The 26,122-nt window shown below is 44.5% G+C and overlaps 1 protein-coding gene across 1 annotated transcript in view; it reads right to left on the bottom strand.

The window, feature by feature from the left end:
- The window catches only part of LOC144471082 (disintegrin and metalloproteinase domain-containing protein 10), a 275,894-nt gene that overhangs the window by 159,288 nt on the left and 90,484 nt on the right, over nucleotides 1-26,122 (bottom strand). The window contains exon 3 of the mRNA XM_078182798.1: nucleotides 19,950-20,071. Within this exon, the coding sequence (XP_078038924.1) occupies nucleotides 19,950-20,071 (122 nt within the window). The remainder of the gene's footprint in view (nucleotides 1-19,949; nucleotides 20,072-26,122) is intronic.

Here is a 26,122-nt window from a genome sequence, read left to right as displayed (position 1 = left end):
AATATTATTTTATACACTATTTATATTTTATATGTTATGTATACAGTATGTATGTTTACATTATATTTAATGTTATATATACACATATGTTATAAATATGTGTTATATATTTAAAATTATAGAATAATATTAGCGTTATTAAATAGATTGGAAGACGCATCGAGCAGAGTAAGCTACGCCACTGCGTAGCGAACGTCGCCCGGCCAGAAATTCGACGGTTGACAGAGTTCCGGAGCACTTGACGGGCCGAATTTGCATGAATTAATATGGGTTCTCCCATGGGTGGGCCACGGCGTGCGTTATTCCGGCCTTTCCCTCGCTATTTGTTCGCCGGTGGAAATTTATCGGCGCAAACGCATCCACCGCCACTTAACCGTCCGGCGGGGGAAATCTCAGTCCCGAAAGCTTGTTCCGTCGAGCCAGCATCGTCGCCCGGTATCGTCGCTACGTGTGTTTGCATTCTGCCCTGCAAACGAGCCGTGAACAGTTGTTCTTTCACCACTCCCGTCCCCCAGCCCTTGACGCGTCGCGGCCCCACCTCTCTCCCCCTTCCCTGCCAGCCTTTTTCGTCGACTGGTCCCTGTAGCTCGTGTCGGCGCGTTTTCATCGCCGGGTTTCTACTATCGATTTCGGATCTCTTCGAGAATTCGAGATTGAACGTCCCTGTCCGTCTACTACTCCCGTCGAAATCCAACAACGTTCGAGCGGCGGGAAACGCGACATGATTTTCAATTCGCCTACTCGATTCCACGGATTCGCCGGATTCCGGGGATGATTAACCCCGTGATACGCACGTTAGCGTCCGGTGGACCACCATTGGGAAGACTTTATTTATGTTATATTAACGCTGCAGTTTTATGACTAAAATTGAGAAATGTATCTGTGTAAATGTAATATATAACGTTTAACACACATAAGTAATGTATGATATACGACATATGATATTCGATATAGGATATATGATATACGACATATTATAATAATTTATTATAATAATATACAAACACAAAGAAGCTTTTACATTGCTAATGATGTCTAAACAAAAATTTAGTTTTCGATTAACCCTCTATGAGTCGAATTTTCTTTTCCATTCCTTAACAATTTCTGTTTTGCATAAAAATCCGCAATCGACTTATTACCAACGAGCATCTATTAAAACGATGGAAAACAAACTAAACCAATTAATTACTCTCCATTCCTTAACAGTTTCTACTTTGCATGAAAATCCACGATCTGCTTATTACCAACAAACGTCACCTCCTGCCAGAGTTCACGCGTGTGTGCCTGTGGATTAAACGACCGTGCAAGAAGCAGCCGCCGGTCGGATAAGAGTCGAGCAGGCGTTAAAAAATTCTTCCTCGAAACGCGATTAAGCTATCTGGCCGACGTTCCGTGCCACGGGAAAATATCCCGGTAACTAGGCGAGTTCCTTCACGCGAGGCTCGCGACCGCGCGCGCGCGCTCGCACCCCCTCAAGACAAACTGGTCGACGAGAGGTGACAACATCTGGCCATTAGTATGAAATACCGGCGTCGCTGACCGTATCTCACCTTTGCCCCTCCGCCTCCCCCTCCCCCGCCACCCCCCGGTCGGGCACCGTTATTTTTATACCTTTATACCCCATTAAATCCGCCCAACATTTACGCCCTCCTCTCTGGCCAGTCTCTCTCTCCTCCTCCTCGCACCCCCCCCCCCCCCCCCCCCGTCGCTGGCACCCCCGCCTTACCACGCCCTATCGCGGGAACAGAAATCGTTTCCAGCCCTTCACACGCTTCTCGCCTCGTCACCGGGTCACTTATTTTTTATGTCGATCTCGTGAAATACAGGAAGCTTTTAGAGGGAAGTGCGCCTTCTTGCGTGTGGTATAGGTCGAGGATAAGGCAGGCATCGAGGGTCAGCGACGAAGAACGATCCGCGGTGTTACTACACGGCTACGCGACTAACAGCAGTTAATTAGAATTTAGTGTTCCCAAGTAATGCTGAAGTTCGTGTTTCTAGCTACAGTCAGTTTATACCAAATTATAACAAATTTGTTTAACTGATAACAAAGATATATTGATTTTACTCCTCGTAGTACGTAATAACAGTCCGCAAAAGTGTTCGCACCACTGTAGAAACGCGTCCTGGAAGTAGTACGTCCTAGACACGTCTTAAAAACGTCCTAGAAGCGTCCCAGAAACTCCCAGAATAATCTTGTGAAACAAACGCCATTTTTATCGTTCAGTTCCATCGTCTATAGCAATTAAATTTGTATTTGAAAGCACTTGTCTGATTTATTTTAACAACATGGAAAACATAAGAGTCGTCGAGAAGAGATATTTTAAGTTTATTAAGCTTGTTAGGATCATTTATATTTTAAGACACATTCTAAGGGAGCCAAATATGGGACGTTGTTGAGACGTCTAAAAATATCCTGAAAACGTCTATTAACCAGTCGGATCGAAATGGCGAGCTGATCGGCTCGTTTACGAATAAGCGAACAAAGGACACGGTGTTTCGGCAACGGCCCCCGACACCGTGCCAGGACCCGTAACGAATACTCGTCGCTCGCGTCACAACTCGGCGAAACAACGAATCCATTGCCCCGAAACTCGTACCCTGTCTCGACGAGCGCCGCGCCGGCTCCCGGTGTTTACGAGCGCTCGCGCCACGGTTTACGGACACCGGGCGAGCTCGCCGTGTCCGGTTATTTTCGTCTTTTTTTCCCCGTTCGCCGCCCCGTTTCGTCCGGCGCCGGACGAATTTATCCGGCGGAGACATTGGGGGATCGAACCGGCGACGAACGGGGCACCGAGAAACCGTCGTCGCCGCGCTACCGGAACGGGGGGAGCGGCGAAAGAGGCCGCGGAAAGGGAGGGTTGATACGCGCGCTTAAAGTTCATAGCCGCGAAAGTTACGGCCGACAGTTCCGCTATACGGCGCGTAATATATTCCCGGGGGGCCGTAAATTTCCAATTAAGCGGCAAATGAATATGAACCGCTTCGTACGTTTTTATCGCGGCCGGTTTAACCGGCGGCCGCGCCGAGGCCTTTGGCCCTGTTCCGCCGCCTCTCTTGTTAATCCCTTCCGCTTCGAGCCCAGCACGCCCTCCAGACCGTCAACCAGGACCACCGAATTTACCGGGAATGGATCGACCGTCTCGTAACTTTACCGCGCGATGCTCGTTCCGTGTTCTAGCTGTTTTTAAACCTTTCGTTACACCGGTCCGGTCCGCCGGAGTAACGTCGCTGAACGGGCCCTCGTTAAAGTGTGCGCACCTTGGGATTCTCTTATATGTTGACTTTTTTAAGAGCTACTTAACAACTGGTTCGTTGCGTTATATCAGAAACACGGGTATGTTTTATGCGTATTTAATTGTTTATATATTGTTACGCGTACTTTCGAAAAACGTAAAACATTTCAACAGGAAAACATAAAATTTGTTATCTCTCAACGTCGAAGATAAAGGAAAACAAAAATTAGTCAGTTAGCGGGTTAATCGAACCAAACGTGTGCTCGCGCAGGTCCGCGTTTCCTCGAAGAGTACGATCAACCCCTCGAAAGCCGTGTTTCAAGCAACGGGGCGAACCAGAGCGGCTCGAGGGCGGTTTTTCACGGGCGAAGAGTCACGGGTTCTTGAAGAGGGTCCGCGCGGCGTCTTCGAGCACGGACGCAGAATGTGCCCGGGATTCGGCGAGCCGTGAAATGCTAAGAAGTAATTATCCTGTTACCAGCAGCTGTTACATCCAGCCCTGTTCGAGCCGAAGAAATTCGTTTCCTCCGTGACCGTGCCTCCTTCTTTTCTCGGCGCGGCGCGTATCCCGTGGAAACAATGATCGTACGAGTTAAACGCCCGTGCGAATTGCCACTCCGGCTGGCTTTGAATCGGTTAATTCGCCGGAACCGAATCCCCGGGATCCCGGAATTAACACATATTCGTCCGTATGACGAACATCTGTCATTTCGCAAACAATCACCAATAGCCAAATGACGAAAATTTGTTATTTTTATATTACAACACATGTTAGAGTGTCTCATAAGTTTCTTCCTTCTTTTTATGCGAAATCAATACACGACATTTGTTGTTTAAGGTTGATTTATTTCATTATATACGAACTGTTTTGCTCTATTACCAGATTTTACATTGATTCAGATATCCCGTATTGATTAAACTATTAGCGAAATAGAGTGGAACAGATTTGGATAATTTTGAATAGAGCGGCATAGAATAGTGCATAGTGGAATAGAGTGTAACACAGTAGAATAGAGTGAAATCAAATAGAGCTGAGTAGAGTAGAGTAGAGTTGAGTGTAACAGGGTAGAAGAAAAAATAGTAGAGTGGAATAGAGCGAAATAGAGTGGAATAGAGTGGAATAGAGTGGAATAGAGTGGAATAGAGTGGATTAGTCTTGAGTATAGTATAATAGAGTAGAATAGAATAGAATAGTGTGTTATAGAGTGGAATAGTGTGTTATAGAGTAGAGTAGAGTGTAACAGAGTAGGGCAGATTAGAATAGAGCAGAATGGAGTGGAATAGAGGGGAATAATGTAGAACAGAGTAGAATAGAGTGTAACAGGAATCACTAACTTGTGCACACTATAATGCGGATTTTCATCTGGCATACTCTCGAGGTCGCACATAACATGGCGCGGAAAGAACTTATGGGACATAATAATATATTTAACAAATTGTTAAAAGCTATTATCTGTTACACAACTCATAAAATTCAATTTCACAATATATAATATGCACCAGGTTGGATGAAATGGAAACATTGCACGTCTGAACAACTATTTTCTGCCTTTCATTTAAACTGGCTCCGACTGCAGTGGATTGTACGTCATTCTCCGGCGCAACGGTGTTTCTTCCTTCGGCCCAAAGCCCCCATGAAAATTGGTTCGCCGGTCTCGGTAATCGATATGTGTACCTAGACGCGGCCACGTAAATTCGCGATAGGCGATAGCTAATTTGCAGTGCATTACCAGGTGGGTATCCGGCGTGCAACGCGGGCCGGGCTCCCGTTTCACGGGACGCGAAAGGTTAAACTGTTCCTCAGCCACGCGGAACTTTCGATTACCGCTCAGAACAATGGAGCTTTCACGAAACTTCAACTATAATACTCCATTATTCAACGAGGCCGTGAAGTACGCTCAAAATATACACCCGCGAACTATTGACTCCGACGAGGTTTCAAGGTCGACGCCGAACCGAAACGTTTCGTTAGCGTGTGCCGACCAAGGGTCGCTTTTGACCCGGTCCGAAATCTTTCCAGTCCGTTCGCGGTTGTTGGAATTGTCTGACTGTGAGGTAGCCATTGATTAACCTGTTGCAGTAGCATTATCTTTGCTATTACAATAATTAAATTTTTATCGATTGTAATAATAGTTTAGGGGAGACACAATTCATATTATTAATTAATTTATAAATTTTATAAACGTCAATATTTATTTTGTTCTGAAAACAGGACAATGATGACTATTGCATTAATGTCCGACCATTATCAAACACGTACTACTTGAATAAAATTTTACACTGGAATCTTTTCAACGAAGATCTTTATTACAGCTTCATGGAAATTTAGTAAATATGAAACATATCTATAAAATATATAATAATCTATATAAAATATTTATAATAAATATAAATAATCAATTTATGTTTGCATTGCCAGAAAATTATAATTAAATTGTATTAGTATTCATTATTAATCATACCTTTCCACCTCATACAATCAATACTTCCACATAACCGTCAAAGTCCGAAACACTAAGAAATAGAAGTACCGCCATAGTTACACTCCCCGGTTTCTTCCACAGCGAGGAAAATGGGAACCGAACGACACGAACTCTCGTCGGAGCTCTAATTCCCCCGATCCGGAATTAGGAAACGATCCGCGTCGTCGGTCCGCGCTGCGACAACCGTTTAACCCAACAAACTCGGCTTGGAATCGTTCGACTTGTCCGGCAACTTGTCCAAAGTTTGAAGACTTTTCGCTCGCGGCCGGTATGCAAAGACGTCGGTAGCATTCGCCGGCTATTCGGCAAGTTTTCGCGGCGGAAGGAACTTCCCTTCTCCCTGTTAAAAATAGAGAGAGAGAGAGAGAGAGGCTCCCCGTCAGACTGTAAACTGTTCGGAATGATCGTTGGAAGAGCCTCCGTAGCTAATCAAGCCCACGGTCGGCCGAGAAGCCCCCGGTCGTTTGCATTTCTCTCGATTCTCGTCGAGCCGAAATCGTCCATATATAATTACCAGGGAGACAAAGACGCGGCAGTTTAGGGGGAGGGGGGTGGTCGTTGGGCGGCGTGGGTCGACGAGGCAGAGCGCACGATACCTTTGAGGGCTGTACGTCTCTTTCGTTATGAATGAATCCGGCAATGAGTTGGCACGGTACCAATGGATTTCCAGGTGGCCGCGAAATTAAGCTCGACCCCGGTCTGAAACCCTCGGCTGCAATCTATGCTTCACTGAATTTACTGTCCTCTGCTTCCATGACCCGTAGACGACTTCCAGGCCGCCCTCCCTCCCTCTCTCCCTCCCTCCCCCCTCCGCCTCCTGCTCTCGGCCCGCGAAAGCCAGCCCACCCTCTCGAACACCGTGGCTCGCAACCGCCGCGCGACAACCCCTCCCATCCGGTGTTCTAGGCCGCGCAGCCACACGGGACCTCCTGGAACCGTCGTTTCTAACCTTCGTCTCGAAGTAAGTCCTGCCAGCTGCTACCGGGGTGATTACTTCTTCATATTTTACGCTCCGGCGACCGCCGCCTCTCATCATCTTGTTCGCCGTGCTCGCCGGAGTTTGCTCGAATGCTCCGCCATCCGCCCGCCGCCGTCTTCCGTCCCCGTGCGCGACGGTTCCGACCCTCTTTCCCAACCCCAAACCCCGAGGTTTCAGCCGCGGCGAACAGGTCAAGTCGCTTCTTCCCGCCGGAAACTCGTCTTCCGGTTGTTAATCGGACGCTGAAAGAAAGGGTGAGTCGACCCTGCCAACCCCGCCTCCTTCGTCTCTCTCTCTCTCTCTTTCTCTCTTTCTCTCTCTTTTAAGCTCGGTCTCGCTCGTTCGCTCTTTGTGTCTCGCTTTTAGCCATCCTCTACCCCGAAGACCGGATGAAAGTTTAATCGGGATCGATCCTGGAATGCGGACGACGCGGTGCGACACTGCCTCTTCGGAATAGTTCCCCTGATGGCGCGAAGGTGTTCGGGGATTGGGGTCGATGCTTTTCGCGATCATTTTTTTTTCTCTTTGTCTCTATCTCTGTCTCTATCTCTCTTTCTCTCTGCTTGCTCTCTGGATGGCGACCGGAGCCGTGTTACGGCGAAGTTTTGATTGGACGACTGCTGGTCCGATGGGGTGACGAAGCGACTCCGCAGGATCACGAGGATCCTCTTGTAATGTCTAATCGCGCGGTATGCTCGTTCTCTTCTACATCGTTTTCTTGCGGCTAAAAGAATCTTTGATAGAAAATTGTTCGTGTTTCTGTGATTCGTCTCTGAATTTAACATTATTAATATTTTTAATTTGTCTGCCAATACTCGGACATTGATACAATAGTTGGTATAAATAAGTAGGTAATATAAAACGGTCGACGTTCTGATTTTCAGTTGTTGAATTACTATAAGGTTATCGTTACTATGCCAAGTTTAATACGTATTGTGTTTAGGATAAAAATATATATATTGAAATTGGTAATACCAGATTTCTTTATCTGTTTTACAAGTATCTTTTATATTTATTAGGTCTCCACGAAGATATAATAATAATCTTCATTGGACTGAGTAATGAACAATTTTGTGAAAGTGGTATGTATCTGCCAATAGTCGGACATTGTTGCAATAGTCGTCACTGTCCTGTTTTTAATGTACAAATGTGTACAGACGAAAGAATTATGTTTTAGAAAATTATGTTTTAGTACTCGAAAATAGGGGTGGCGTGCTATGGCAAAGCTCCTCCACTGTATTATCACTGTATAATATTACTCACTGGGAAATATTAATGTCCGTTCACAGTTGCTTCGGTATATTTCAGGGTTGCAGGTAGTTGGAAACGCGGGTAAGTCCGTTAAGAGGTGACACGTGTCGAGCAGATATACACCGAGTAGTATTACACGGTATTGGATCCGGCGCGCTCACTAATTCAGCAGCGTAGATCGGTAATGAGATAGAGAGACGAGGTTGCCTAACTATGGACAGCCTCATTCTATTTGCACGAGACATAAGGAATTCATGCGGCTTGTGCAAAATATCGATTAAACCCCGTACGTCTGACAAATGCTCGACGTTTACTACTTAAAGCGACTTTCCTGTGAAATACGTCAACGGAGTGATGACTCCAGGTCATCGACGAGCTGCGACGAACGTTCTTTACAGATATTAACTCTTTACACTCGAAGTCATTTTAAGGGAAAATTTGAAATAATTTTCCTAGCTCACATAACATCCTAATTGCGTATCACAAAGTGCACTTTTATGAATATGAAATTGATCTTGTCACTCGTAACAACGTACATAGTATATATCCCGTATATATCGAAATATCTAACATGTGTTATGTATAATATATAACGTAAATATTGTATATATCGCATATATATCATATATATCGTAGACATCATACACATCGTATAAGTCGTATATACCGTTTATATTCCATATAATATCGTATATATCATAGCGTATTGTATAAATCCTATATATCGTACATATCACATATATCCTACATATCATACACATATAACAACAACCCTGCGACAGCATATACCCTCATCTCTCGTCCCCAAAGTTCGAAACTCAAAGATGACAGCCTTTGTCGCCAGCAGAACGACGGCGTTAAGAGATTGTGAAACAATCGCTTAACCGAGTACCTCGCTAAACATTGTAGCGCATAATTCGCAGCATCGATGGCGAGGGAAGCTGGTCGGGTTCCCGGCGGGCGCGACAACGTAATTAAGAGGCGTCGTCGCTAACGAGATGTCCAGGTAAAGCGATACCGGGGTACAAGCCCCGATCATCCCCCGTCCAGCGCCCAGGAAGTTGTCTCTCCTCCGGTTACCCGAGTCGTTCCATGTCCCCTCGCCGCCGCCCACCCCCCCTCCGTTGCTTTTCTCGGCGGTAGAGAATGAGAGGTGGAAAAAGAGAAAGCGGTCCTGTCGGCGACGACAGCCACTTCTCGATTTTCCCGGCGAGCGACGACGCGGCGCGCCGTCGAGGAAGAAAAGTTCCGGGAGCCGAAAAGGGGTGTAGATTGTTCGCGGCTGCGGGATATGGCGTGGGTGGAGCCGATGAGAACCGTTCGCAGATGGAAATTGCTCTGGACAAATGGCTCGACGGAGATGCCGCGCAACGCCTTCGAATTCGGCCGGCCGGTGTGTGCGCGCGGGAGAGCTCCCGTCTCGCCCGGAGTCCTCCGAGAAAATTGCAATTCCTCGTAAGTGACGTCTCTTCGCCCTCTCGACGCTCCCCCATCCGCAGACGGTTCTTTCTCTTTCGCGCCCGCTGCGCTCGGCGACTCTTAGATGATTAAAATTGGACTCGAAACGGGCGAAAGCTCCGCAGGAGATTGCAAAGTAGCTGTTTAGCGCTCGCGGTACCTTCCCCCCGCGCTATTCCACCGTCCCCACGCCCCCCCCCCCTTTTCCGGATTTCCGGTCGGATCTCTAGCTCGCGTAGTCCTCTTGCCGCTCGCGTTCTCCGGGCCGATGCTAATTTTCGGGAAGACGCGCGCGCGCCCGTTAAGTTACGCGCGATTCGACGTCTTTTATTAGGGGGCTCCGAGCCCGGAATCGCTGACTGCGTCGTCGAGGGATTTGTCCCGGCGTGCTCCGCGTAAATTGAATCCTTGTTTCGCGCGCCGGCCGGGTTCGTTAGCACTCAGTTTTACGAGCCGACGGCTCCGCCCGGACCTCGCGACTTCTTCGCGATATCCTCCTGTCAGTTTCGACGATTCGGGGTGTCGCCGGCACTTCTGGGATTCGGCCCGTGGGAACGTAGAGATTCTGGACGACGGTATGGAAAATAGGGCGATCTTTGTTTCTGTAATAATTGTCGCCGTATTATGCGAGCTTCGGTAGATAATTTTAGTGGAAATTTTGATAGTTGAAAATTTAATAAATGGTGGTGGTGTGAGGAAGGATTTCAGTCTTCATATGCGCAGACATTTTTAACTGAATGTTTGTTATTATTCTCATTAAATTGTTATTAGTACAACTTTTGTTATAGCTATTTAGCGTTAAAGTTACTGTTATTACTGTTATCATTACTATTACTATTATTATTATCATTACTGTTATTGCTACTATTACTGTTATCATTATGTGTACTATTATTACTGTTATTATTACTATTATTATCATACTTTTTTTTAAATAAAAGGCCAAATGGTCAAGCCAGACCTCGAGCACTGAGCCTGGGAAGTTCCGGACGTGGTACAGCGAAGGTTAAATGTTAAATAGATCGTTAAAGGTTAAATGTCTGGCCATTTCCAAGTACATGCTACTTGCTGGAAATTGTATTCAGGTAAATAGATCAATAACGCAGCACAATATGTTGTAAATAAGGATTTAGAGTTCCTTAACTCTTTAAACATTCTGTGGAAAATGTAGAGACGAAAGGAATATGTTTCCAGCATGGTTAACAGAGCATGAAATTTTTATCGAGTGGTATCGACGAACATATACTATAGAATTCCAATGTCTGACCATTTATATGTATATACTATTTGTAGAAAATTGTATTCCTCTATAATATATTACTAGCGTTATTCTATTAAATTTTATATCAATTTACGATGATATAAACAAGTCCTATAAAACACAATATACAATAACAGTGCTGTAATAAATATACAGTGGAAAGAAACATATTTCCGAACTCAGGAAATATTTATCCAGTTCAATTGACGTGCATTTGTTAACACTATTCCGATCAGTTGTCAGGGCAGCCAATAATTTGCTATCTATTATTGAGGTAATACTATAGAATTATTCAAATATTGGATATCTTTCGCAATAAATGGAATAAATATTTTTGTACTAATAAACATTGTTCAATGCTAACATTGTGAATATATAAAAACGTTTACAGCCGAACGACCCCTCGCTAAAGTGTGATGTAACCCTATATGCCTGACAACTGCTAGGAGTATACTACTTGCTGGAAATTCTGTCCGGCTAAATAGATTAATATATCCAATGGTCAACTGCGAATCATATGGATCGATAAACAACCGGGTTTCCACGGCGGGGTGCTATGTTAATTCGAAAAGAAGGACCGCATGAATTCGACCACACTCGGCGCGCAGGCTATGGTTAAACATATTCGAGGGGAATAAATGAATCGACTGGCGGTTTCTGCGCTGCATGATCGATCGACATGCGTGTACAAATAGTTTAATTATTGTCTGATTATCGGTAAACACCAGCTCGCACGAACCAAAAGCGATCTATCTCCCGTGGTGTTCCATTCAACGCACCAAATGATTAAGAATTTCGATTATTCTTTCGGAGCATTACACTTACAACTTACTTTTCGCCGCAATTATTTCTTAATTATTTACTTATTTTCACAGAATAATTTCGATAGCTATATATATATATTTAGAGAACAATGCTCAGTGACATCCCTTGAACAGGATATACAGGGTGATCCATGCAATTTGTGTATCTCTTGCAACTTCTAATATATGGATTAGTCAATAAATATTAATAAAAAATTTGCGTCGTTTAAAGGACGTATAGAGACGTAAAAGATAAAATTATATATATATTTAAACAAAATAAAACGCGACATTTAAATAAATATGAAATTTAAATAAAAATTCGAATAGTATACGAAATTTAAACAAAATACGATATTCAAGCAAAACTGGACCCACAAATAAAACACGGGACTTAAATAAAACACGTAACTTAAATAAAATACGAAATTTAAATAAAATAAAACACGAGGAAAATCAAATGTGTGCGGTATAATAACAGTGGCATAAACACTTCTCAAAGAGATTCCCATCCGCCAACTGATTAAGGGATGCATTCGCGTGCCGCAAGTTATCCCAGAGGAACGTAACGTTCCCAGCGACTTTGACATTTTAATATTTCATAACGCGGGCCAGCGGCCCGTTTGAAAATTCAACTGATTGCGGCGCCTCGGCCCGCGTCACCGGGCACTCGTTAAAATATTCATTAATATTCTTAAACCGCCGATGGAGAGAGTCCAGAGACAGCATAATCCAAGCCGGGTCTCGCCAGCCAGCGACGCGTTACCGGCGATGTAACCGAACCTGCCGGCCGCTTTGAACTTTTAATTGCGAAAACGTATCGCTCGGCCAATTCTCTCCCTTCCGACGCTCCCCCTCTCTCTCTCTCTCTCTCGCCACCCCTCCCGGAATTTTTATTCGTCGCAGCGATGTACTTTCCAACAGGACGGATCTGCGACGACGCGTTTATTTCGCCAGACCATGAATATTTATGCAATTCCCTTGATCGCGGCCGCAGGACCAAGTTCATCGTTATCTTACGCGAAATTTCCGAGTAACACCGGTGTTTGGACGCGACATGGTCCAACAATTTTATGGCCTCGGTCCCGGTTCCTCCACCGTCCTAGCGAGGAGCACACTCATAAAGCAATCAGAACCGTAAACCTTCAGCTATCAAGGCAAGGTATATATTTTTATGCTTCCTTGTTATTTTACATTTTCACTTTCCGCTTCTTCTTCCACCTTCCTACCAGCTCACAAATAAAAGGCCCGAAAGGGAGCGAGCGAGATCATTATTATTACAAACTAACCACGAGCACGATACTACGGCATCGCGTCGACAAACACGACTGGCCACAATACCACATCGACTACTACGTAACTACGTTTTAAAATATACACTCCCAAAGGAAAAGACAACATACGCGTGCTGTCTTTAATTTCTCGCGTTATGATTATGGTACAGGAAAAAGCTACTTGCAGAAAATTGTATTCGGCTATAGTAAGTAAGATGATATAAATAAGGGTATCGAATTTCTTATATATTAAACAATCCTGTGAGAAATATACAGAGGAGTGAAATATGTTTCCAACCACAGTAAATTGTTATCGTGTGAAATTGACGAGAATTTACTGAGGAATTCCAAGGTTTCACCATTCGGAGGTAGAATGGTTGACTATACTACTTGTAGAAAATTGTATTCGCCTATAATACATTAATAGCGCGGTTCCATTAACTTTCATATCAAAATTGTATCAAATCGAGATGATATAAATAAGGATACAGAGTTTATTATACATTAAACAATCCTGTAATAAATATACAGAGGAATGAAACATATTTCCGACCTCAGGAAATTTTTATCGAGTTTAATTGGCATTTATTACCACATAACCGACCATTCGCCCTTAAATCAGTTGTCATGGCAAGCAATAATTTGCTACCTATTATCGACTTAATATTACACAATTATTTAAATATTAGACACCCTTCGCGACTACTAAAATAAATAAAACAGATGCAATAAATATTATTTAATTAAAAAACATTGCTTGACGCTAATATTGCGACAATATAAAACTGATTACAGTCGAATGACTACAAATGTCATTTATACTTTTACATGCTTTCAATAAAACAATGTACTAATTTCGTGTAATTAAAAATCCGACAAAATTTCTGTTCAACGCGATTCTATTTATTTCCTGAAATCCTGTGCCTCAAAGAGTTAATTAACAAAGGGGAAGTAAGTTCGAGCCCGGGCACGGTCGTCACGACCCACCGCCGAATTTCCACCAGTTTTCGCGTGTAAAGAGAATCGCGTGCTCGCCGGATTCCGCTCGCTGAAGCTCTTGTCGCGTTAAGAAATGTCATTATCGCTGCTTTTTTTCTCCCCGCGCCGGCCGACGTGCGTGCGCGTGCGGGCGCGCGCTTTCGACGGTCGTTCCCCCCCGCGGTAGTTGAACCGGGGCGCACTTCATTATCGGAAACGTTTGGCAGCGTGGATTTAACAGATTTCAGGGGAATCGTTCCGCGGTGAGTTAATTAGCCGGGATCGATCGTTACCGCCGCAAGTTCTGTTGTTCTTTCGTATAATTTTTCCGGCCGGTCGCCTCCGCGATTAATGGGGCCCGCGACGGTGAACGACGGACCGGAATTCGCAGAAATTATTAGAGGGCGGAAAAAGCTGCGGCGGGGCTCGTTCTCCGTCCTAAAAACGGAATTTTATTCATCCGCTGTCTAGAGAATTCTCTGCGAATGAATTCGCCTTTCTTTCAATTCGAAGCTGTTTAATCTTTTCAGTATCTTCTTGAATTACGAAGATAATACCAATGAATTTAATTACGATGTAGAATTCTTGATTTATTAGCTTCACTATTATTAGGTTTTATGTTAGGTTTGTTATTATTAGTCGATACACGAGATTCATTATTCTATCCGGTACTCTCATCTGTTAGTCATTCGCAGTATCGCAGTCGACTTATAGTATTCGAAGAATGAATGCCATTTGTAAATTCTATTTCTGTTGTTAAGTGTTAGTATAATAAATAGTTTATGTTACAATTGTACAGCGAGCGAAGGTACCACGAGGTTCTTAGTGAACAAACTGTTTTATGAAAGTCGAAATAGTCTTCCACCTATTACTCACAGATCTATCAGCGTATACATAAAAACGCCCCACATTGAACCGCCAATGATTATCGGAGGAACCTCCAACCCAAATGAAACAGAAAAAGAGACCCAGGAAAGAATTCAAGTAACATTACAAACCGTACATTTCAAATTCATTCGACAGCTGCTCAGTGCTTCGTTCGATTCGTAATCGCGCGCCCGAGATCCGCCCCCCACCCCCGTCGCCCGTTTCCACTAAATAGCGGGGCCAGCCGTATCGCGACTAATTAACCGGAGCGGCGAATTGGCCGGCGCCGAAAGGAAGCCGCGACGATAACGCTAAACACGATTAAAAGGGACACGCGGGCCGTGGAACGAGCCTGGCAAGTGAAAAAGCTCGCATCCCCGGAATCACCCTTTTCGCCGTCGTCGTTCCAATCAAGGCGGCCGGCAAAAATTCGCCGGCAAATTATCCGGCCACCCCAGCCCCCACCCACCAACGCCCCGGAGTGGCGCGGGGTCGTCCCAAGCCCAGGCTCGGCGTAAAAACCGTGGAAATGATATGAGGGGCGCATAAAGTGCCGCAGTGGTCGAGCGAGCGGGCATATTGGAAACCATCCAATAACCCACTTGGCTTGCTGTATCGTCGGGGCACCGGTGGGGTAACGAATACAAAAACCCGTCGGGGGGGGGGGGGGGGGGGGGGTGGATGCGAGAACCTATGTGGTGGCGAGGGTGGGGATCGAGGCTTGGCGAGTACACGCGAAATAGGGGCAAAAAAGGAGTAGAGTAAACAAAAGTACAGGCGAGAAAAAACGAGGCGGAGGAAACAAAACGAGAAAACGTCGGGTGGGTGGCGAACGATAGGCCGGCAACGGGCGGGAGAAGGAGGAGGAAGAAAGAAAAAAAAAGGAATCGAGGACAGCGGTGAATGGTCCCGCGGGCGCGGAACGCCGACGGAATTCATCGACCGCGCGCGCGCGCGCGCGTGAACGCGAGCTTTCGCCGGGTATTTATTAAAGAATTTATCGGCCGGGCGACGTGCGCCGGCGAAAGGAGAACGGAACCGTGAATTTATTCCGCGCGGACGTTCCCGGGGCGGAAACGCGCGCGCACGCACGGCCAATTATGCCGCGCGTTATTGAAATTTCGTTACGCCGACAGGCACCCACTCCCCTCCTCCGCCACCCCCCATCGCGGGCGCGTTTTAAAATCGGTGTAATCGAATGAAACGCGCGGAACGCATCCGCGTGACGCGAATCCCGACGAATCCCAGCGAAAAAAAAACTGTTCCCCCCGCGGCCGGTCGGCCGGATTTTTTCACGGCGACGAGCCCGCGGCGCTGACGGACACGCCGGATCCCGTGATCAACCGGCTCGATCAAAGGGCTCGCTTAATTACACGCGCGACGGTTAATCGTTGAGTTCGCTTATTAACACCGACGGAGTCGGCCGAGTTATTAGCCGGATTCGGCGAAACGGACTCCGTGCTCGCGAAATCTCGCTCGAGATTGTTTGACAAAGGTACGCCGAGATTTTCGCGCGAATCAAAGAGGAATTCTGGTCGGACGACGGGCCGGGGATAGTACGGTTCCACGGTTTCTCGCGGAATTTTTCGTGTCAAACGTTGACGTTCGAATAATTTTAGTTGCCGCTTTACCTCTGCGGACCGTACGTCCGCGATCTTTCCGAACTTTTTGTTGCAATTTCGCAGTTCAAGTGGAGCAACTGCGTGCTTTAATTAAGAGGGACGTTGAGGGTACTCTTTTTTAATCCTTTGCGGTGCAGGATTATTCGGTGGGCCGAAAGGGACTAGATTAAGTTTCAAAGGCTCGAGGAATGACGGGAATGGACAAAACCTTCTTTTGTCTTTCGGTACGGACGTAATTGTATTCGTTAATAAGTTAACGACAGGATCGTTGATAAATTCTCGGCGAGCGATTGTAGATTCTTGGTAATACGTTTGGCTGATCAGTCGTTGAGTTGTACCATTTATTACGTCACTTGTGTCATCGATCCTCAACGTCGTTCCCCCCCTTTTCGCGATTTCCGTGAGCAACGGGGTTGGAACTGTCACAGATTTAATTTTACATTTGAAATTACTGGCTTGGCCGGCCCATGGCTGACCTATACTACTGAATTTATTATTTACTGTTTCCATAAATTTAGTTCGTCGATTCTTTCTATATCAATTGCCGATGTTACGGATTAAAATTAACTTTTCTGGTTAAGAACGTGTAAAAGCATTTCAACTCCCTATGGTTTAGATTTGTTTACTTAACCCTTTGTTTTACTATTTTTTTCGTTATTGAAAGGAGTGGAAGCTTTTCTGTATTTATTTTTTGTGTATTTATTCGGCGCCTATGCTGACTTGAATACTTAAATATTGTTATCGAAAGAACAGAATTTTATTTCTACTTAAAAGAATAAAATAACATTCATACCTAACATACTACAGCTCGCGCCTACTACCGTTTCCAAAGCAAGTTTTACCGCCGTAGGATCCCCTTGTTACCCGGCACCGCTCGCGAACACATTCGCAGCTCGACCGATCTTCGTATCAACTGCGAGCTCTCGAGCAGCCTTCCGAGACAAAGAATGGAAAACTCGAGCAATTTCGAGGATGTGGGTGCAACGCAAGTAACACGGCGCTACGTTCCTACGGATCTGGGCCGGGCCGATCTTCGTCGGCCGATTCACGGAGAACGGTATCTCCGCGGATATTAAACCGCATGTAATCGCGACGGTTCGGCGCAAAGCACACGCGCGAACGCGTGTATATTGAAGCCGCAGACCGAGCAAAGGCCGACTCGAGCCAGACTCAAAGGAAACGCGTATAAGCTCTCGACGATCCTTCCGCCATTTGGCTTTCTTCCGTCTGCGGCTCGGCGCCATTCTTTGTCGTCGCCGGTTTATCATCGCGCGCGTTTCGGTCCTCGTCGACTGCCTCGGCGGACGACCGGGGATGATCATCGATTCTTCCAAGAACCGGGCGACTGTCTCTATCCATCGCGGCTCTCATTGTTCGCGAAAATCGGAAGGTGTATCGTCGAACCGGAGAGAACCGGGAACCAGCCCGCATCCTAGACACGGCTGTTGTTCAATCGGCAATGATGAAACCCGGGAGAGATAACCGATTCTCCGCTGAAACTTCGGAATCGAGCGATTGTTTTACTTGAGTATTCGAACTGATGAAGTGTCTGCTGCTTTGTGAGAGAGACAGAGACATAGATAGATGGAGAGAGAGAGAGAGAGAGTTGTAAAAGTCACTCTACATTTACGAGATTTGTTATTGGCATTTTTGTGAGCAATCTAAGAGATAATTAACCCTTTCGGTACGAGTACCGGATCTATCCGGCATCCATGTGACAATTAATATAGTTAATATAAATTTATGTAAATATCATCGAATACTAAAGCTACAAACATCCCTCTTTGGAAAAAAAACATTGTTTTATCAAGCACAGTTTTTATTTAATGCTTTCAAGAAAATTTTCATAGAAAGTGCACGCGAATTACCCTCGAATTCGTTTATAAAAATCCAGATAACCTCCAAATCTCAGAATCACAATCACCAAAACAGAATTTCTGACTGTCATAAGATATATCTCTTGAAACAGAATAAATTTCATTCCGAACATTCCGAAAGTAACCTATAATTTAGGAGACAATTCAGTCGATATTTTCGAATGCGTCACCCTATATATATCTATTTTATATTATCGAGCTCAATCGACAGCTACTCGGTAAAACAATCGTCTGAACGTAATTCTGCCAAGAAGATCACCTCCGATTGCTTCTAATTTTTATTTAAATGTTTATTAAAGTTAGACAGCAATGGAAAAACAAGTTTCCAAAAGCCGTGGAAAATTGTGAAATTCTGCATTCATTCTCCTCCGAGCGATCGTATCGCTCGGTTACGAAAATCCCTGGCGAAGGAGCTCCCTCTCGCGTATCAAATGCGAGCGTCGGCCTGTTTGCAACGCCTCGCTATTCTCCGGGACTTCGCGGGAAATTTCGAGCAGAATTTTGATAATCGGGCGTGCACGAACACACACACGCGCGCGCATCGTACACGAGGAACGGCCGCGTGCAGAAAAATCGGCGAGTCGGCGGGCGCGGCGCGCCGGAATTAGAGCAAGTGGCTTTCCTCGCCGTCGAGCACTGTGAAACATCATTAATGTAATTTCGCGCGAGAGCAGGCCGCCGCGCGTCGCAATTATTATTTCCTGCCGCTTTGACACGGAGCGGGGCCGCGTTCCTGGACATTCACGTATAACGAAGCGAACGTAACCGTGTTTGGAAGGTGAAAAAGTCAAACGCGAGACACGCCTCGGGCCGCGGTGTCGGATCCGCGAGACAAGAGCGAGAAATTCGAGGCGCGAGATCCTGAAAGGTCCTGTATAGCGACGTATTATTAACCCTTTGCATTCGACGCGGTTTTAACAGTTCAAATTGTTACATCAGCTACCAAAATAGTATTTTTATAATGAGGATATATAAATTTTTAAAGGTGTAATCGTTGTTGCATGAGTTATCAAATTTAGTTTCATACGCGTAAACACTTTGTTATTTAAAATGGAGTGTTATACATCAGAGAATTGATTTTAGTGTGAATAGAATTCTAATTTCTTGTCATTACTATTGAACCATTTTAATACTATTAATCATTAAACACTATTTAACCATTTTAATACTATTAACTGTTAAATACTATTTAACCATATATATATATATACTAAAAGGGTTAGTTTTGGTAACTGTTTCGTATTTATCTGTTGATATATCCAAATAATGGTATTTAACCATAGAATGTTGAAAACATTAGAGAGATTAATTTTAAGCGAATTCTGTGAACGATTATTAGAAAGATCAAGTAATATGAGTATTAGTAATTATAATTAGTAATAATTAGATATTATTATTCATAATGACTTATAATTAGTAATTAGTTCGTAATATGAACGCTATTACATTATCTTTAGTCTGAATAATATTCTGATTTATTGTCATTACTATTTAAACATTTAAGTAAACATAGTTATATACAACAAATAGAAATTGTCTTCTCTTCCTTCTTAAAGATTGTTAGAGTCGACAAACTTCTAATCATTATAATTGTGTAGAAAATAGTACGGTAAAGGGTGGGCCAAGAAGAACTAACTTTGTCATTTGTCATTCAATTTACATGAACCTAGGTGCCATCGACGGACAAATGATTGACCTTGTCAATGATGCTATAGTAAATTTTCGTGTACTGTTTATTAAAGTTCCATATCGAAGACAAATTAGTTCACGAGTGAACTGTTCTAGTCGAAATTAATTGTCTTCTACTATAATTATCGTAGAGTAGATCACTTAGTGATACGACGAAATTGACCGAGCACTCACCGTCCAACGTTCCCGTGTACGCGTGCTGAGGATCGAACGTGATCTCGCGGCCATTTGATCCTTCGAACACCACGTCCTCGCCGAATAAACTCGTGTCCCTTGTCAGCCGCATCTTGAACACCCTGAAACACGAAATGGACAGGTTTAAGAACTACTAAAAAAGAGAGAGAGAGAGAGAGAGAGAGAGAGAGAGAGACATCTTTACACTTTATCGATCAGTCGTTCGGCCATAAACATTTTTATATTTCCATAACATTAATTCATTCCATTTTTTCTTCTACGCTTTTATAAATTTCCATATCGCTTATCTTTCAGTTATAGTTATTTGACGATCGAATTCCTCCCACAAACGCTCGATCCGGTTCAGATCGGAGCTTCGAAGCGGCCACGGTAGCAAATTTATATTGCTGGTTTCAATAAATTTTCTTTTGCAACCCTCGAAGCGTGCTTTGGGTCGTCGTCTTGCTGAAAGACGAACGATTTATTTCTTTCGAATTTATGCATCGAGGAAAACAAATTATCCTGTAACGATTCAGCGTGCTTTGATGAGTCCGACTCGTGATGATAATTACAACAATATAAAAACAAAAATACAAAAACAACTATCCACGAGTCTAATATTCAAATCAAAAATTAAAATTGAATCCACGTCAACTTATTCTCCAATGACAGGACAATTCAAGAATTGCACTTTTAATTGAAAAATTTAGGGCAGTAATAACAGTTCATCTCCTTCGATGCATTGTCGATGTGGGAGAAACAATGAACGACAAATTGAAAACAAATGACAAACTGAAAACAAAAGGAAGATGACGTATATAACAATGAGATGAATAACAGAGCCCATAAATTAAAAGTGTCGACATAAATATCAATGCAGGTGTATTTCAGAAGCATTATTAACACATATTCGTCCGGCAATTTTTCGCACCGTCATTCGCAAAATTTGCGCCATTTTCAGACACTGCCTATAGAAATAACATGGTCTATATAAAAACAACCTGATGAGTTAAAAAGCACATATTTTCCAATGAAATTTTGGCAAATGATGTAAAACAAATTTGTCTTTGTATATAAATTTTTAATTTTTCTTTAGCTTTCTGATGTTACAAAGAAATTAAATCCACGAAAAAGTTGAAATGAATTACTAAAAACACAAAGTTGTTATTCTTTATTTTGTTGTTATTCTTTATTCTCTAGTTGTATCTTTAATTTGATAAATAATTAATATTTCTTCAGCGAATGGTACTGTTCGAAATGTTCCTGTAAGAAGAGAAATGTTGCAAAATTCACATACATAGCTAGTTTTCGCGAAACGCGTCGTTGTCGAATTAGCTAATATTAGCGTCGGTTAATCCGCAAATACGTCGACGGATAGAGACGGCGAGCGCGCGCGCCGTTCCATTGGTCGCCGAATCCAAGAATATCACCGCGTAGCTATCCGGAATATATCCCGGTGACGATGATAACGTTCGTAATAAACGCCGCCGCGTATAAATGTTTGAAAAGCGACAGCTTTTAAATGGATAGATTTTTTCGCTGGTTTTTTCGCGGACTCTCGCAGATTGCGAGTGTAATTCTGCCCGATTTATTACGTTCGGAGCGATGAATTACAAAAGTTACACCTCCGGTTTGCGGACATATCGGTGCCACGAGGAGCGCGAGCGGGGGAGGGGGACCCGCGATCATACGCATATAAATAAAATATACCCGCATGCATACGTAACGCGCGGACGCGTGTGCATAGCGTGCGCAACAATAAATTTAATAACAGCCTTTGTTTCGCGTGCCCGAATTGACTTTTGCGGACCGCGGCGCGGCCGGAGAGAGACGCGACGCGCCCCCTCGCGACCGACACTATTTCATCCGGTAATCAATTTGCAATTTAATCGACTATACTTCACAATTTCAATATTGGAATTGTTTAAAATTCCGCCCGCTGAATTCCGTTAGAGCCCGGCCGGAGTAAACGGCAATTTAACTCCCTTCGTTGCGACGACGTAGGCGCTTCCTAGACCGACCGAAGGCATTCCTGTGAAACGTGACAATTATGTTTCGCCTGTAATTACATTCAAAAATTCATAAAATACTGAACGGCGGGCGGGATGGGGCTGCGCGCGTCTTCAAAGGAATTTCTGTGTTGCGATAGCCGAACGAAGCAACAAAGCGGCTTGAAAGAGTCGAACTTTGATAACAGAGTTGGGGGGTATGGGTGATCGAAATTTTGAGTGCCGAGCCTTCAGTCGAGTTTGTTATTGATCGGGATGGGTTCTGAAGTATTAGCGAGAGATAATGCAGGTTGCGTGAATATAAAACAAGCTAGTGTCCTTTTAGGTTAAATTTAATCAATAAATTAAATTAATGCGGACAGCGTGATCACGAGAGAACTACGGCGTCTGCAAAAAAACAACTGAGCGATACTCAAAAGAAGCTGATCAGAGAGGAGACAAACAACTGACACTCGCATTATGACAATTTCGTCTACGCATTGCTACTTAACATGAAAACCTTCTAATACCCAAAATATTGTCTCAAAAAATCGGAGCATTTCTACTCTGAATGACTAAAAAAATCGAAGCATCTCTACTGTAAATGTCTCAAAAATCGAAGCATCTCTACCATGAATGTCTCAAAAAATAGAAGCACCTCTACTGCGAATGTCTAAAAAGAAATCGAAGCATCTTCACTGCAGTTGTTTAAAAAGATCGATAAATCTAATGTATCCTCAGTAATATACACAGACATGAAGCAGCTGCTTTCCAAGGTACTCCTCTCTCTCTCCCTCTTTCTCTTTCTTTCACAAAATTTCAACCACAAAAACTCTCGAAACTCGAATAACCGTATCCTCTCCTCGCTGGAACATCAACCTCGATTTCGTCTTCGCGGCATTCTGCGAGACACCGCCGCAAACGGCTCGCGCAGCGTTTCGCAAAACCAGCGTCTAGCTCTCGAGCCATTCGCGTGCCATTAAAATGAAAATCACGGCGGGCAGGAACAATGTCCCAAGCACAGGAAAGAGCTGCCGTTCGCGAAATTAGCGCGTCTCATCAATCTCCGTTCGATCGGGGAGCGAAAGCCCAGAGGGCGGGAAACGTTCGGTGGAAACGGTAACCACTTCATCAGCGAGCGCGGCGGATTAATCCAGTACGCGTTGCTTTCAGTGTCTCATTAGTTACATTAACACGGTGACATCCGCGGGCCGGACCCGCTCCGGTCTCTCGCTCGGCACCGTTCGGCCCCGGCCCGGGCCGGTTTTCTCCGGGATGAATAATTGAAATCAGCCACGCGCCGCGCGTGAAAGGCGACCCGATCGATAGCCTATCGAGCGGAGGCTTCGCCAATAATTAGGTGAAAACATCGCCTCCGCTCCGATAGGATTATCGATTGTACGGGCACGCGCCACGGCTCCGCGTAAACCGTGCCACGCGCGGGTCCCCGGGACACGTAAGGGACCGGTTATAACGTAATATGCGGCCCTCGTTACGTTACATTGTGCAATTATTATGTGGCACACTGCCCCATGAAGTTCGGGCTTGCCGCGGCCAGCGGTTCTCATTAGGCTACAATTAATCCCGCTCGTGAACTCGGTGTTTCGCGCGTCTGCAGTTAGTCGCGTCGTAAACTCGAATTATTGAGTCGACGGTGATGCGTCCGCGTCTCCGCCGCCAGTGGCTGCCGGCTCATTACTCCGGTCTATGGATAGGGGGCTTAACACTCCGACTGTTTACTATCAGGGCTATTGTACTGCCACGTATTTCATATTGGATAGCCCCCGCTCGGGCTTGTCTACCGAATCGGTCATACGAATTAATCCTACCCGATCCGACTCGATAATTCGCTGTTTCAGACGTCCGCGTTTCATGGCGTCGTAAACTCGAATTATCGAGACGATTACGAGGTGTTATAGAGTCTTTCCAGGCAGTGGTTCGCAGCCGTTGTTCCATTCTATCAGTAGCCGATTCGGTTCTATTAGTAGAAAGTTCCGGCTACGAACTGACGCATGTCGCAGCTCCGAGGAGTTTACTCGGATCTTGTGAAAACTGGTTCGATTTCTGTTTCGTCAGCGGTTCTCATATACGACGAGGTGTTTCATGGAGCAGGTTTAGTCCTCTGCGATATTTCGGGGCGTTGTGTTAATTCAGGGCGAATTAACTATTAATTGATACGTCCAGTATATTGGTCCAGTAGACCAGTTTTGTGAAATACATAATTTATTACACATTTTTATACAATTCTCTACAATGCCAACAAGTTTTTGTTTTCACTATATAGACGATGCTTCAGTTAATCTTTTGTCAACTGTTTCGTGTGATACACGTTATGTTAAACTGTTTTTTTGAAATGGAGAAATTAATACATAATACATTAATAATAAATGGGTGAATACGTAGTAAATTAATATAATTTTGTTATTCAATGAGAGCAAAATAAATGTTTGATAAAAATAAGTGGAGTTACTTATAACTCGACCTAGTATACATATCTTATTATACATATATTATTACACATTTTACAAAATCGTTCTATTTAAACGAAACGCGAAGACAATCAACCGCTTGCAGCATAATCACCGTAACCGAACCCCGTCGAATATATTGCAACAGCCAGCTACGACGGCGCACGAGCTCGTGGTATAAGTAAATCGGATAGACAGAAACGCGGAATCGTGGCAAGTGCTTTCAGCATGCTCGCCACAGGTCCAACGTGCTCTCCCAGAGACGGTGAACAGTTTCCCCGAACTTTCTTCGTAGAGGATGCGAAATTTTCCAGACAGTTTTAGCATGATTGCTTCATCCCTTAAGCCGGTCATGGTTGCCGAAGACGCGCGGAGCGGCTCATAATGGAGTAAGTTAAGAGACGAGGGAGGTATTTATTGAACCTTTCATCGTGCCAAGTCGGGGCCCGACTTCTGCGAACTAAGTTCCACAATAGATCGTGTACCGTAGACTTCTGAAATTCTAATGACAATATTGATCGGCCGTGTTTGCTCTGGTTCTGACGGCAGATCGAAGTCGTCGTCCGTTTAACCGATTCCAAGTAGGATGGAGCCGTTGTTACCAATCTTATCGGATTGGAATCTCCGTTTGGCGTCGCTCTCGGGCAGCGAATCGAGACGCTTGTATCAGGGTGTCCCATAAGTTTCATCCTTCTCTTTGATGCGGAATCAATAGTCGATATTTGTTGTATAAGATTGACTTATTGTTTTATACAGGGTGTCCCAGTTTGTAAGGTTCACATTTTGGCAGCGTATTCCATGGCACAAAGTAAGAAAAAAATGTTATGTAAACATAGGTCGTATAAAACTTTGTTAAGAATTTATCACAAAAATTCAAAAGAGGAATATTATGACTCCTTTCATTCTGCGTTGATTAGCAGTTATTTGTTCTTAATATTTTTAATAATAGGACTAGACAATTGTTGTTTCTTCTGCTATTTTTATTGTTAAAATTATACATAACGCGGAAAGAACTTATGGGACCCACTAATAAATTTCAAGAGGAAAAAGTTCTCCGTTGACCCGGATCACGTGTGAGACGTATCCGGCGAAGATGAACGTTCGGTCGGAAAATCGAATCTAATAACGCGCCGCTTTCTCTTCTTTCATCTCCTCTTCTTTCGCTTTCCCGTTGTGGTCCGCGCCGAATTCCGTTCCCATGTAAAAAGAGGACACGGGAAAGGCCGATAAAAACGTTGCCGGATTATTTATAGACATCATATTCGTTTAATTACGCTGCCACGAGCTGCGGTTGCCGATCGCGCGACCCGAAACGGCCCGGCCCGACCCGGCCCGCGCGCCGCGTTTCCATCGGTTTTAACGAACCCCCGAAATCCGTGCCGGCGTTGTCGCACTTTTACCAGCCGGCAACGCGATGTCAGCCGGTCGTCGCAATGAAACTGCTAATGTCAGCCCGGCCGACCGGGAACATTAATTAAATCAGAGCGTCACGTTAATTAGCCCATCGTTGCAGAATCATCATTTCGCGGCGCGGCGTATGACGCGGCTGTACCGACACGCGACACCTTCTCCTCTGTCAGAAACTTCTCGTTCGAACGTCCTCGTTTCGACACTCGTTCGCAATTATTCCTCTTCACAATGACGCCGAACTGAATCCACATACGTCCCGTCTTCGCGTCGTCAGTTTTTCCCGTTTATAGCGTGTGTTCCAAGTGTC

Source organism: Augochlora pura, chromosome 6 (genome assembly GCF_028453695.1).
Source record: "Augochlora pura isolate Apur16 chromosome 6, APUR_v2.2.1, whole genome shotgun sequence".
Lineage (NCBI taxonomy): Eukaryota > Metazoa > Arthropoda > Insecta > Hymenoptera > Halictidae > Augochlora > Augochlora pura.
Note: the sequence above shows the minus strand (reverse complement) of the source record. Positions and strands in the feature narration are given on the sequence as shown.